Source organism: Elgaria multicarinata, chromosome 8 (genome assembly GCF_023053635.1).
Source record: "Elgaria multicarinata webbii isolate HBS135686 ecotype San Diego chromosome 8, rElgMul1.1.pri, whole genome shotgun sequence".
In the NCBI taxonomy this organism is placed as follows: domain Eukaryota; kingdom Metazoa; phylum Chordata; class Lepidosauria; order Squamata; family Anguidae; genus Elgaria; species Elgaria multicarinata.
In genome coordinates, this window is record NC_086178.1 from 107,552,375 (window position 1) to 107,568,163 (window position 15,789).

General features: G+C 42.3%; 1 protein-coding gene across 1 annotated transcript in view; it reads left to right on the forward strand.

Moving 5' to 3' along the window:
* Positions 1–9,817, forward strand: part of ZCCHC24 (zinc finger CCHC-type containing 24) — a 193,549-nt gene extending 183,732 nt beyond the window's left edge. Inside the window, exon 4 of the mRNA XM_063133166.1 lies at positions 4,514–9,817. Within this exon, the coding sequence (XP_062989236.1) occupies positions 4,514–4,627 (114 nt within the window). The 3' untranslated portion in view covers positions 4,628–9,817. The remainder of the gene's footprint in view (positions 1–4,513) is intronic.
* Positions 9,818–15,789: the final 5,972 nt, after the last annotated feature.

Genomic DNA, 15,789 nt, shown 5'->3' on the forward strand with positions numbered 1-15,789 from the left:
ACATTTGTAGGAATTTATGTTGACTAGCTTGAAACGGAAGGAAGGAGCTGGCTTTATGATAAATTTGTCCTTTGACTTTGAAAGTTGGCATAAATGGAGCTGTGATGATTTCTGCGCCGAACGACGTCATTTGGAAGCATGAGTTGTATTTCCTGATGTTAGATAGGAAATGCTTTGATTCAGCGGTATATCCGGCAAGCAAAGTTTGTAATGGCTCTGGTGGTTCTCCAAGTTGAGGCAGTTTAATTTTTCCAGCAGCACAACACATTCCTTTTGTTTCTCCATTAAATTTCAGAGCCTTGCAATAAGGACACACTTCAGTCATAGTGCCGATGAGAACATGCCGCCTCAAACTATAATCATCAGCTGGGTTGTACCGGAATGCAAGGCGATTGTAATCGTGTGATTGTTTACCACGGAGTCGTGTTTGACACTGATGTGCTGTTTCTTGTTGACGTCTTTCAGCCCCTCTCAGCCTTTCGCGTTCATTCTGTTGAGAACAAATCAGATCTGTAGCTGTAGTACGCGATTGCCGTGCTCGCAACCGTGCATCCTCAAGTCTGGCTGAACGTTGCTTGGTTGATTCCTTGGCACGTATTTGAGCCATTTTTTTTCTTTTTTTCTCATTTGCTGAAGCCCGTTCTTCCTGAGTCTGATTTGCAATTTCTCGTCGCAGTGCTTCCGCTCCGCGAGTACGACGACCTAAGTGTGATCTTCTGCGAGGCATTATTTGGATGAAGTAAAGCAGTTTGTTTGGTTTTTAAAAAAGGGTTTTTTTTACGTTGAGGAGGTTAGTGGAAACTCATGGCAGTTACCTTTCTTCAGAACGTGTAACTGTCACAGGTGTGACATCTATATTCACTCAGCCAATTGCGAGAGTACATGCAAATAGGAGAGGAGGCAGAGGGAGCGGATTGGCCTACTGGTTGGTGATGTCACAATGATCAGCAGGACTGGTTTTGAGGAGGCCTATTCGATTTTAAGACAAACCTTTGACCCCATAGAGAACATAGTTACATAACAACGCTCGCGTATTCGAACGCAACGCTGTGTCAAAATTTCAAAGCAATCGGTGAAGAACTTTCGGAGATATAAAAGCATGTTTTTACGGTGAGGAGGTTACTGGAAACTCCTGGCAGTTACCTTTCTTCAGAACGTGTAACTGTCACAGGTGTGACATCTATATTCACTCAGCCAATTGCGAGAGTACATGCAAATAGGAGAGGAGGCAGCGGATTGGCCTACTGGTTGGTGATGTCACAATGATCAGCAGGACTGGTTTTGAGGAGGCCTATTTCTTCGATTTTAAGACAAACCTTTGACCCCATAGAGAACATAGTTACATAACAACGCTCGCGTATTCGAACGCAACGCTGTGTCAAAATTTCAAAGCAATCGGTGAAGAACTTTCGGAGATATAACGACAATAACGAACGGTCTTTTTCATTTTTATTTATATAGATTATTATTATTATTTGAAATAGAAAGTTCAAACAGCTTAGGAAAAAAGTGACAGATAAAAAGGTTGAGAAAGTGGATAGGGAGAATTTTTTTTAAGCTCTGTCAGGCAGAAAGGGGCCTGTCTCCTTTTTTGGATATGAAACTTTGCAAAGCATTATGAGTCTTGATAGTTCTATTAATTAACCAATATAGCACAATTTTAGTGTGCGCAGCTATACACACATTTATCTCATTAACCCTTACAATAGCCCTGTGAGTTTGTTGGCTCAGTTTAAATTTGAACTGGGGTCTTCCCAGTTGCTCACACTCAGCAGCTATGGTAAACCATCTCTCAGCTTCCTCTTCACTCAGCCTGGGTTCTAATATGAGATTGCATTTTAGGGGAAACTATGTGTAATGGCATTTTCATAGCACACAAATGGCCATTCGGTAATAGTGCTAGAATAAAGTTTGTTTGGCTCCGTGTTCTGAAGAACAAAACACATTCAGTGTTTTTATTTTAGGCTAACTGCTTTCACCACAGAGCAGTGTGGTTGGCACAACTTTCGAGGTCTGCTTAAAAGAAACTCCAAATGTGTTTGCGCATACCTTTACATGCAGGACGATTGCCAGATCTGTTCCCACACGAATGTCTTCAGCCACTTACTTGTGTGGTCTTTACATTTCCTTTTTCCTTGCTGGCATTATGACGCCTGGCTTTCTCCTGTTAAACAATGGGAAGCTGTCCCATGCAGGGAAGAAAGGCAAGTGAGACATACAAATGGACACTCTATCCACGCATCTTTGCCCTTGCTCTCTGAAGTAATTGGCACCTACTGCTGGACCATTCTCACAGGCCCTCCAGTGAAACTGTCTAATGTTCATTAAGGGCCACTGCTTTTGTTTATAAGGCAAAACTCAGCACTTCTGGTATTTCCAGTAACGAGACAAAACTAAGGCCTTAGCTAGACCTAAGGTTTATCCCGGGGTTGTCCCTGCCTGCTCCCGGGATATCCTGTGTGTCATTTACATGAACAGGGATGACCCCAGAACAATCCTGGGATAAACTTTAGGTCTAGCTAAATCCTTAATCTGCCAGCAATGAGGCCTTTGCAGGCTTCTCTTTTAGTGGCATGATTTAGTACCTCGTGTGGCGCAGAGTGGTAAGCGGCAGTTACTGCAGCCAAAACTCTCCCCACGTTCTGAGTTTGATCCCAGCGGAAGCTGGTTCTCAGGCAGCCGGCTCAGGTCGACTCAGCCTTCCATCCTTCCAAGGTCGGTAAAATGAGTACTCAGCTAGCTGGGGGGAAGGTAACTGTGACTGGGGAAGGCAATGGCAAACCACCCCACTACAAAGTCTGCCAAGAAAACGTCAGCGAAAGCAGGACTCCCTCTAGGAGTCAGGAATGACTCAAGTGCTTGCACGTGAGGTTCCTTTCCTTCCTTAGTACCTCGCTGGGCAACCTAGATTCTGCTTTTCAAGGCCTATGGCCAACTGGGCCCCTTAACGATTGGAGGTAAGACATGGAGGCACAGCCAATGAGGGGCAATGAGAGACAACACCTGCACCATTGAAAAGAACATAACAGAAGAAGAGCCATGCTGAATCTAACCAAGGGTCCATCAAGTCCAGCAATTCTGTTCACACAGTGGTCAACCAGCTGCCCACAGGACATCCACAAGCAGGACAAGAGTGCAACAACATTTTTCCACTTGTGTTCCCCAGCAACTGGTGTATACAGGCTTACTGCCTCTGATACTAGAGGTAGCATAGAGCCATCAGGACTAGCAGTCATTGATAGCCTTTTACTCCATGAATTTGTTGAACTCTGGGGTACTTGCACACTTAGAGTAGAGCTTAGCCAAGGTGGAAGCAGTAAGCTCAGTCCCCAAACTGGCCATGCACTGCACCCAGTGACAGCCAAGACTGCATTGTTAGGTCTTGGTGGGGGTCTCCCTAATGGGTCAAGAAGAGCTTAATGACTGCCCTGTTGCATGAGCCTCTGCTGTTGGCCATGATACTGGTAACACACAAAGGTGTTTACTTTGGACCTGTGCATGTATGGTACCGAGTATGAAAGTTACAAGAAAGTGCAGCTTCAAATGTGGCAAATTGACATGTAAAGCCATCCTGAGTTTATAATAATTCTATCACTTATTTCAAACAAGTAAAATAGGGACAGTGAGCTTAAATCAATACATTAATCAACTAAAGCTTTACTAGATCTATTGGAAAAGGACAATTTTAATCAGTGGACCTGAAAGAAGGGTGTACTTGTTTATTTTTCTGGAGGATTTGGGTTGTGGTGTGTTACTGTAATAGGAAATGAAAGAAAAAAAGCATCAAGAAGAGCCTTTTCTTCTGTAAATGGAAGGATAGCTTTTGTTGATTAAATTGTAAATTATTATTGCTGGGCCTTTGTCAACCGCAAGATGAGGGCACAAGATAGTTGTGACCCTTATTGCTCAGGCAAAGTTGCAGCCTGAGCTGCAAATCTTTATAGTCTTTCTGGGTCAGGGAGAGGCAGTGGAATGCCTTGGTGGGCAGACCCTAAAAATACAACAGAGCTGAGGGAACCCCCTAACCGTGCCATCTTGGTGCCTCACCATACTATGTAGCAATGCACAGACTGGAGGAGTCCCAGCTGTAGCCCTGGTGGCCATCGACAATGATCTCAGACCTCCTTTGATATCTCAATGGGGCACCTATATTAAGGCTGTGGGAACAAGGGAATATGAATAAGCAAAGGCCAGAGAGGAATGAATTATAATTGATTAATCAATTGAGAGGCAGATTACTTATAAGCATTCAATCCCTGTTTTCTTAATTTTTTTATATAGTACCCAATGATTTGTATGTGCTTTAAGAATAAGAAGTATTTAAATTGCAATGATTAACCTAAATGTTTTTTAATCAGCAGACAGCTCTCTGTGAAAGTTCTCTGGGCATTTCTAGACTTCCATTTTGAAAATGGTCCTGTGTTACCCAGGTTTCATATCGATAAGGAAAAGAGCTATAAACGGTTAACATTTATGCCAATGCCTAATGCTTGTGCTTACATTCCCTATGCAGAGACCCCTGGAAAAGCCTGATGGCCTGGATGTTTCCGATCAAAGCAAAGAACACCCTCAGCATCTCTGTGAGAAATGCAAAGTGTTGGGCTACTACTGTCGCCGTGTGCAATAAACACCCACAGGGATTGCCTCTACCACCACATTTGGAGTTCCTCCAGTAGCACATGGCAGTCAAAAGAAAGTGGGAGAAGAACCCAGTACATCGCCAATATTGCCTATCAATAAACTAATAATATGCCTTACCTTTAATAGAATGTAACCCTTTTCCTGTGTATGTGTATACGTGCAAGTTGTATTTATAGGACTACGGTGTTATATATATATATATGTGTGTGTGTGTGTGTGTGTGCATGTGTGAGTGTGTGAAACAGAAGTTACTGATGTAAGGCACAAATCAGTGAGCACTGCTGCTGTACGGCCTCCATTCTTTCTTGGGGTCTTGCACGACGACATCACGCAAGCCACACTAAGGCGGGTGAGGGTTGTGCAGTAACAGTTCTTGCTGGGCTGCGCCTGTCATGTTCATGACAGAATCACTAATGTGGTTTCTGTTGATTGTTTACACAGTTCCAGTATCCTGCCCAGGTGAAGCAATAATGTTTGTCAAGAGAGGTATATAATGTCATGGAGATACAGATGGGCGATACTAATGGTTTCTGCAGGCAGTAGATAAAATGGACAGTTCATTGAGTGTTCTAGCCAATGCCACAAGCAATTAATGCATGGGGGGCTGAGCTAGTAAAAGACTTAAGGAATGGGGGGGATGTTAAATTTTCTTAACTTCAGGGTTGATCTGAAAGCTCCATCTGGTTGCTTGCTTTCCCAGAGTCCTCCAGGGCTGCTGAAATTAGGCTTTTGGTGGGCTCTCGGTTAATAGAATCTGAGGGTTTAAAAGAAAAAGTGAATGAATGTTCGAGGGAGTGGTTTGCATGGAAATGTAATGGTAGAACAGAAAGGGTCAATCAGGAATTAATCTTTCTTAGGCAGCGATTGTAAGCATGTTTACTTAAAAGTAAGTTCCACTGAAATCTAAAGGTTTACTTTTGAGTAAGTGTGCTTAGTATACCCTTATTTTTGCAGCTTTTGTTGACCAATACTGTCCCCTTATCACAGTTCTCCTTTCTCCATGTAACTTGCTATGCAAGTGGTGGCTAAAATTCCTACCATCATTCAACCACATAACCGATAACTTCGTGTAGCAGACAGGACAAATACTTCTTTGTTCTCATCATAGCCGGAGAGCCAGTGTGGTGTAGTGGCTAGAGTGTTGGACTGGGACTTGGGAGATCCAGGTTCTAGTCCCCACTCGGCCATGGAAACCCACTGGGTGACTTTGGGCCAGTCACAGACTCTCAGCCCAAACCACCTCACAGGGTTGTTGTGAGGATAAAATGGAGAGGAGGATTGTATATGCCGCCTTGGGCTCCTTGAAGGAAAGGTGGGATATAAATGTAGCAAATATATCAGGCTAGCCCAGATCTTGTCCCCAAGCTTCTGTTTCTCTGCTGTCATTATCCTCATTCACATATCCTCTAGTGCAGTTTGGCCCCTCACTCTCTTCTGGACTAGAGATCCTGTACCTTTTTTCTGCAGTGAAATAGGGCTTCACTAGATGAGGGCCGGGGCCTCCAGCTGCTCCACCGTGCATTCATACACAAGCTGGGAAACATGAAATGTACATACTTCCCACATCTAAAGGAATCGTGTAGCTCCTTGGACAATAGATATGGGGGTGGCTTTCCTATTACCTGTCAGTGGCTCCAGAACAAGATCGGAACTGTCTCTGAGCCACACATGACTTACAGTGACAACAGAAGACAGGAATGGATAGACACCGAGAACTGCCCAAACGTTATGGCATTCTTTAAAAAACAAAAACATTTCACCTATATTCTTATTGTTTCACACATTCCACCCACCATGAAGGGTTGTAACATCTGAATTGGCCTTGAGCTTACACGAGCAAAAAAGCAATGAAGGGACTGTGGATATCACTAGGTACAAATTTCTATTTGCCCCACATTTGGCTATATGGTAGACCGAAAGCTTATCGACAGGAGATGCTGAACCAGGGTGCACGTCATTGCTGGGCTGTTACTCCATCACTGCAGAAGATATGCCAGTACAAATATTTAGGACCAGAGTGGGCAGAGGTAAATTTACTGTGAATAATGGGGGAATTATTCTCCAAACCTTAACTGAAAAAAGTACATTAGCCCTCCTCATTATAGATTCAATGACACTTTCATGGAATTACTCATTGTCTAGCTGTATTAATTCCCTATTAAATATATAATATGTTTAGGTAGCCATAGAAATTTCATAGGAAAGAAATTTACTCTGCAAAGCCTTCCCTTTTACCTGTCTTCTTTAAGGGAAATATAATATTTGCCCTAGTTCTATTAAGTAAGACAATTTTGAAGCCTAAGTAAGTATATTATTGGAACTGCTGTGAATAATAGTAAGAGAGCATCTTTTCTTTCTTTATTATGTATTAATTTAAGATAAAACAGGACTGAAGTGTTACACGTACTACCTGCTTGTGTAGAGACCTGCAGGAAGACAGGGAATTCAGATATTCTTCGTTTAAGATTATTTTAAGTGGTGATGTTTAACATTATCAGCAAATTGGGGCCCTTTTTGTGTCAAGCCATTTCATGTTGTTACTAGATCACCAAGAGGAATAATGCCATGCTATGCACTACAACCTTAAAACATACCACGATTATTTCTGTCAGCAATAACAAGGAAGAGCTACACTGATCAAGATAAAATTAATACCAGTCCGTTGTGGGGTTTTGGGGTTTTTTTTGCATCTAGCACCTGATAGGATAAAGGGCTACAAGACAGGGAGGTATTTGGCAGGCCCTAACCCTAACCCTTCCCCAACCATTACTGCTCCCATCTTAGAATCTTAGGCCCTAGCTAGAGCTAAAGTTTATCTCGGGATCGTCCCAGGGTCATCCCTGTTCATGTAAATGACACACAGGGGATCCCGGGAGCAGGCAGGGACAACCATGGGACGATCCCGGGATAAACCTTAGGTCTAGCTAAGGCCCCAGTCACCTCCAATTCCCATTGTAAACATATGAAGCTGCCTTTTATCAAGTCGGACTAGTGGTAGTTTTCCAGAGTCTCATGCAGATGTATTTTCTAGCATCTAGAGATCCCTTAATGTACAGGAGTGTGATATGTGGTCCTCCAGATGTTGTTGGACTGAAACTCCTATCAGCACTAGTCAGGAAAGTCAATGGTGAGGGTTCATGAGAGAATTGCAGTCCAACAACATCTGGAGGGCAACATGGTCCCCATCCCTACCCTAACAGGAGTTGCTGGAATTCAATCTGAGGCCTTCTTCACATAAAGCATGTGTTCTATCGCTGAGGTCCTATCTGTGGGCTGTAGGGCTGAAGACAGACAGACACATTTTTAAGAGAGTTGAATGTGTTATGAGAGAGGCATCTTCCGTTAGTTTGCCTCACTGTTATTTCTGGCCAAACAGATGCTGAGGGGTTTTAAAGCACTATAAAATTTTACAAAATGTTAACAAAACTGGGTACACCAAGGGCAACGAAGTCTATCATAGGACGTTCAATGCTCGGGGAAAGTCTATAGTGTGCCTCCAGTTGTGGTTCTTGAGGACAGAGGGCAACAGGGTTTCAGCATAATAGCAAGTCAATCCAAACCTGTCTGCATCAGAGCTTTTAAAGGAACATGTGCTCTTTCTTTGTCTGTTAGTAGAAACCCTATTCCAATAACATACTTCATTCTGAATATGGCAAAATGCTACACACACAAAAAAAACACCAAACCAAACCATGAATTCCTTTTATTTTCCTAAGGCTCATTAAGCAAACAAGTCTTATGTGGATTGCACATTTAAAAAAATGGAAATTACCATACATTAATTCACATACTGTAGTATCATCTAGCAGTAGGTGTGTGAATGGAGCTCAAAACCTCAGGATTCTGTCCAAGATCCTGATAAATGACTGGGCAAATCATGAGTCTTTCTAGGACTTCATAAATGTGTGTAACATTAATCACTGTGCCTATCTTATGTGAGAATTATGCTCTCTAATCAATGTCTTCTCAACTTTAGCATTAGGGTGTTAATAAAGTTCCTTGACATGGTTAGACAAAATGTATGAGCTATGCAGTGACCACTTGAAGGCAATAGGTTGGATCCAACTTTAGTCAAGCTTAGAGAAGATCCCTGATGAATTGAAGCCCCCACTGATGTCAGTGGGTTTACTCTAAGTATAACTAAGCCTGTTTCCAACCCATTGTGCCTATACAAGGGATCGGGCCATTTCTGCATCAAACCTTGTTTACATGAGCAGTTATCCTGGGATAACAACCCCTAAAATGTCTCTGCTTTGTTTACACGATCAAGGGGTTGATCAGAGGCAGAAGGAAGCAGAAAGTAAGGATGAAAGGCAGTATTAAAATGTAATAAATAAATAAGTGAGTCCCTGGATAACTAGAGGCTTTTGACTCACCTTCCATTGTGGGATTAGTGACTATGTAAACAATGGCATGGTCATTATCTTGGGCATGCAGAAGTGAGCCGTGGCTTTTGAAAAACTTGAACTTCAATGTTAATTATGTTTCATTCTTGGGGTAGGTAGGAAGTTATAATGTAAGACATATGGTTACAATAGAGCCATATATTAAACTGTCTGCAGTATTTCTCCTTGAGCACTTATAAAATGTAATCTCTCTGATTCTAGAAATCTAATAGATAAAGTGAAGAAATGTTAGTGAACAAGGTTGTAATCAGGAGAGGGATTCCCACATTTCTATAAAATGTTGCATATAGCAATTAATCTGCCTCTTCTTAAAAAACAACTAAATTTCTAGTGCAGATTTAGTGATGTTATAGAACATCCACTTACAGATAATGCCAAAAAAAATGCTCTGCAAACAAGACAGCTAGAAAATCTGGAAATTATTTTACCGACATATGTTCAAAATAAGGGCCAGTTTCCAAACTTCATTTTACAGATGAGGCAGTCATTCATATAGCCACATGTTCAGGAATACGTAGTCTGGTGTCCAAAGAGCCCCGTGTGTATCTCTGATATGCTCCTTACATGTACACAAAGAATTCCCCAGTTTTGATTTCTGAGTGCAACGATTTGTGCTATGTTGGATGCCACTTTGAAGGGGCCCCAACTTTCAGAAGCGGCTTTTCGTGGGGGTCCCATGGGAAGGACCCCCTCAGTCTTGAAAGTTTATAGACAGCCCCTTGAATCCTATTCATTAGATGTGAATTGGTAATCCATGGGTCTCTGACAACTCTTGGGGGGAATCCGCACGTTGTACCGAGATCGCTTCTAAGCGACCCCAGTGCGGCGTGAAAGCGATCGTGTAACTTAACTTTGGAAGAGCCGACGAAGAGACGTCCTTCCCGCCACCCCCGCCCCCGCCACCACCCACAGACCTCCTCGCCGGCTGGGACGGAGAGCTCGGGGGAAGAAGGCGGGGTGGAGAGCTTCTTCCGCTCCCAACCCCGCCTTCTTCAGCCGAGCTGTCCTCGCCGGTCGGCGAGGAGGTCTGTGGGTGGCAGCGGCAGCGGCAAAGACGTCTCTTCGTCAGCTCTTCCAAAGGCAAGTTACAGAATCGCTTTCACGCTGCACTGGGTTCGCTTAGAAGCGATCTCGGTACGACGTGCAGATTCCCCTTTGGAGACATGTTATCAGTTACCTGTGTATGTAGATAGGGGGCACTGGCTTCCCAGTACATGCACCCATGACAAAATATTTTTTTATGCCATGTGTCACACATAATGGCATGTACATGTTTTATTTTCCCTTACTGAGACGCGCGCAAGAAAAGTGTCACGTATTAGATGGCACAAAACTCAACCTGCCAAGTACTGCTGCCATGTTACTCCCATTTGTATTAAATCTTTTTGAGCCTAATTCCACTTAACCTGGAAGTTCCAGTGAAATTAAAATGTGATTTCTGAAGACTATGTTTAGTATTATGGTATTAAGATTGTTACAGAATAGAATAGGTTATACTAAATATGCTATTAATATGCATGATCTGGCCAAAGTGAACCACTTTTCAATTCCCTTGATTTCAACGGCAGAACTAAGCACATGAAGGGATGGAACAGAGTTCAGAACATATGTTTAGCAAACATATAATTCTAGGATAAATTCCTGGTATTCTCACTTTTTAAAATGTTCTTATCTTGGGTGCCCTGGCTGGAAAGGCCTCTACTCAATACCTTGGGGAACACCGGCCAGTCAGAAGAGATATAGTATATAGTATTGCTCTTGATGGACTAACAATCTGGTTCTGAATGAGACAACTCCCAATAGCTGCTGAAATCAATGGGATTTTAACGTTTTTTAAAACTTTGTCTGGATCATGCCCAATATGTTCTTCCTCTATTAAAACGTCTGGGTAATGCAAGTGCTAACTCATCTACATGTAAACCCTGATAAACAGAAACAACAGGTTCTAATTCAAATTTATTGGATTGATCCACACTGCATCGTTTTTTAAGACGGTATTTTACACTCAGCCAGGATTCCAGTGCCTATTTGTTTTATGTCTACATAAACCACTGCCTCTGGAAATATTGTTGAATGGCTGTAGCACTCAGTACGCCAAACAAAATCATAGCTATACAAATGAAGGTTTGTGTTTTCTTAGGATGAATATCAAAGGGACAATCGTGTGCAGTTAATAGATGTAGTCAATTGATATTAATGTTTACCCCGCTATGAAATATTTTACAGTTTTACTTGCAGATGTGTATTTATCTTGAGTTATACTTGACATAGAGCTCCTTTCCATTTGTTTTTTTTAATACTGTGTGTGTATTTTGGGAAATCTTTTTAGGTGTTTAAATTTTTTGAATGGTTACAAATATTTCTTTGTAATACTGAATTGTTATCTGGAAACTCTTTGCAGTAACCTTTTTTGTATATATTTGAGGGCCTTTTTTAAAAAAAATACTATTGTTTGTGCTGTTTGGGTTTTTTAAGTGTTTCTACAACTCTGAAGCTTTCAAAAAGGGCCTTGGTTCTTTACTAGAATACTAACAGAGCTAAGAGTTTTCTTAAGTATTATACAAAATTAAGGGTGTATCCTCAAGAAAATATTTATGGAAGGAATTTGCTTTTGCTTTTTTCTGATTTCTTTTTTTTTTTACAATGCTTTTGTCTGTATAAAGTATGCAACAGAACTACATTAAGAAGGAAATATTGTCTACATAGAATATTATATGAAAGTTGGTACATAATTCTGACAAGAAGAAAATCCTTGCAATTCTTTAAGCCATATTGTTGTTGTTTTCCTTTGGATGAAAATATCAGTATTAAGTAACCAGTATATTATTCAGGTGTTTAGAACTTATATTAATATGCTTATTCAATTTATTTATATGTGTATTTTGGAAATTACTGCCTTTTTAGAGAAGCTATGACTGATTTGGTAAGAAGCAGATGTTATACTATCACTTTATGATATTCAGAAAGACACACTAATACAGCAGCCCAGTCCTAAAACTTATGTTTATGATGGGGCTATAATGTTTGCTACATCAGCATATCGTTGTAATAGTATGCAGGGATGCCAGTGCAAAGTGTTATTGAAGTGTAATTGCTCTAAGGACTTCATCACACTATATTTTTTAAGGTGTACACCTATGTTGTTGGCTTTTAACCTGTGCCCGAAAATGTAAAGACTAAATGTGACAAATTAGTGTTTGAAAACACAGGCAACATTTAGATTCAAGTGTTAGATGACTAAATTGGTTGTTGAGTGGATACTCAGTGAGAACTCCAGGTTTCTTGCTATGGAGTGTGTGAAATGAATCAAAGAGTCACTTTTGGTTTTCAGAAATTCTGCAACATGGTGATATGACTATGACTTTATACTCTCTCTTCAGGGAGTGTCTGGAAGGCATCATTTTATAAAGTGATGCTCATAGTAATTTGCAAAGACACCACACTGAGCACTGCTATGCAATACTAACATTGAAACAATATCAGCAATCAGTGGCCATAACTATGAGAGAGTGAGATTAATGTACACAGTTTGTGTTTATTTTTATTTAGAATGCATAACACGATACAATATGCATGTGCACGTATTATATGCATCTTACGCTATATGGTTTCACATAGCTCCATTATATTAAGATTGTTTTGTTTGTTTTCTAAACCATGCTAAAAGGGGAAATCAGTTCAATCCTGTATTGGACTGATATTTCCCTTACAAAGGTTATTTAGAGCAGCAGTCACTACATTGTATAAAACTAACCCTGTTATATTAATTTCTGCAGATTTAGATTAGTTTAAATTACTTATGAACTTTTTTTAAAAAAAAACTAGCTGTACTCTCTGACTTCTCAGTTTCAGTTGTATATTTTTTCTCTTCTGTAACTGGTAATTAATTTGTACAGCTTTAAAAAATAAAGATAACATTTCTATGGACATAGGCCTCAGAGGAGACAGGCTTATCTCAGCCACCAAGGTGATAACTGGTTAACTGGGTGTTTAAAAGACTGTCAAACCTCTGTTGTGGATTGTCCATAAAATGGCATTCCGACACGTGCCTTATTTGCTGGATAGTATATGGCTTGCCTTTAGTATTATAGCAGTTTAATGCTGTATTAAAGTTCTGCAAAAAAAAAAAGAAAGAATGGTGTTCTCTGATTTGTTTCTTTCTGGTGCCTCTTGCATGTGTTGGCATTATACATGCATCAACGCCTGGAGTGTGAGTTCTGGAACCCAGAGGTTTGAGGTCATGGTCTAGAGCCAGGACAGGCAGGATGAGGGCTGGAGGTGGAGCCTGGAGCACAACAGGCAGAGGTATGTTAATGTATGAAGGGCAGAAGACTGGGCTCCCTCCCAAGTATTTGTGCTCGGCTTAACTAGTCCTGGGACTTTATACTGCCTACCGATTGCAGGGACAGACCTTACACACTCTTTGGCCCCTAAGAGTTGAAAGGGATCTGAAGGGTCCTGCTGTATTCAGTTAAATTTCCAGTCCCTAGAATTACAGAGATGGTTTACCCACTGCACCTTTCTCAGAATGATAGTAAAGAAAGGTGCACAACTTCCATGGACAATATATTTACAGCACAATCCCATGTGTATCTACTCAAAAATAAGTCCCACTGAATTCAATGGTGGCTTACTCCTAGGTAACTGTGTGTAGGATTGCATCCTTAATTGTTTAAATATTCATTTGCTCAGGAAAGATTTCCCAACATCTAAACCTTAGTCAGGGTGGGTACAAATTGGACCTTCTTACCCTCTCTGCCAAGGCCATGGCAACCAGCTGTTCATGTTCCCCATCACACAAAATCAACTATGTAGACACTTGGAAACAGCTGGCATGATCCTCTTTTCAGCTGCTCTCTTGGCCAGGCAAAGGCAGAAGTCCAGGAGCCTAGATTTTATATGATGCACTGTCCTATAGCAGGTGCTAATGATGCACACCTCTATTGCCTTTTTTGCTGAAGGTGGCCTGAGATGTCCTTAGCATACACACAGCCACTGCAGCCCTCTAGACAAGGTTCCAGACTTAGAGGTTCCCAGTTCAAAACCCAGAATCCGATAACAACATCAATATTTTTCAAGAACTGAGTCAGCTTTTTCTTATTGGAAGGTACCACTTTCTGAATAACAAGAGCAAACATGGTTATTCGATTACTATGACAACTATATATGCATTAATGCTAGTTATGAACAGCTATAATATCTGCAGAAGAATCAGAGAAATTTCATCTCGTGTTTTATTTCAGATGTGGTTCTAAGAGCTGGTCAAGATGCCTGCCCTTGGTTTGTAACCAGTGGTTTTTTCAAGGATAGCTGATCTTAGTGCCTTCCTAGATGAGGGTTTAGCCGGGTGCGAGGCCCGGGCTCCCTGCTGTGTGTGCAGCTGATGCACAGGGGATCCCGGGGTCAGGCCGGGCTAAACCCTCCCTTGACCCAGGATAACCGGATCCGCTTGTGGCCTGGTTTTTCCACAGCCCCGGGCTGAGCCTGGGGCTGCGGAAGGTCTAGCGACTTCCGTGACTTTTCCCGGCTGCTTGCTTACTCGCGAGTAGTCGGGAGAAGCTGTGCCCATCAGGCTGGGGGGGAGATCACAGATGGGGGCGGAGGGGGCAGTTAACATGACGAGGGGGCGAGTGAGTGAGGGGTGGACAGGTGAGCGGTGGGTGGACATGGCAAGTGGGGGGTGGACAGGTGAGCAGGGGGTGGACATGGCAAGCGGGGGTGGACATGGCAAGCGGGGTGTGTGCGAACATGGCGAGCAAAGGGGTGGACGGACGAGTGAGGGGAGCGAGGGAGCGAGCAGGGGGTGGGCAGACAAGCGAGCGAGGGGGGCAAGCGGATGAGCGAACAAGGGGGCGAGCGGATGGCGAGCGAGCAGGGGGCATCATACATTGTATGTGGGGAAATCGGGGGCAGGGGGAGCGGGGAACCCTTTTTTTTTTTTAAGACACCTTATCGTTGGTGCACTCCTGCGCACATGGCCCCTTTAAGTTTTTTTAAAAAATGGAGGACGCGACGGGGCTTTCCCTTACCCCCTCGCGTCTCACGTGTAGAAAAGGGCGATGGCCTGCACTAGCTGCAGCACGACCTCGCTCCTTCTCCTCTCTGGATTAACAGGTAGGTCTAGCAAGGCCCTTAAAAGAAAAACAAACAAGAAAAAATAATCTAACCACATTTACGCTGACCCTGAGGGCAAAATGTATCACACTTACTCCTCCTGTGCCATTTTTCTGCCTCCCATCAAAACCATATTCCATTTGCTTCTGTACTCTTTGGGGCTGGAGGGGACAGTGGGGAGGGGTTCTAGTAAACCAGAAGAAAGGCCTGTCTCAAGTTATTTGTTTCCAGAACTCGAATAGGAACTAGTTTTCATAAGAATTGCAAAATCCAATAGGACCTGTTTAAATATAATCAGTCACAATTTAAGATGATCTAGTCTTTTAATCTGGGCTTGACTTGGTCGATGCGCTTAGATGATACTTTGAAACATGTAGCTATGCCAAGAGCTTGCAATACATTGTTTAATGCTGAAGACAGGCTACGTTGTTGGAGAGCTGCAGGTGGCCTGATAGAGGCATCATGGCCTGTAGTGTTCACATTCCTTTTCTTTTATAGTTGCCCCTAGCCAAACAAGGCTACTCGTGTATGTGGTTCGGAAGCTGCACCTTGTGCTGAATGCAGCAGCTAGGTTGCTCACTGGGACGCCTTGTTCTGCCCATGTAAAACCAGGGTTAAAAGAATTGGA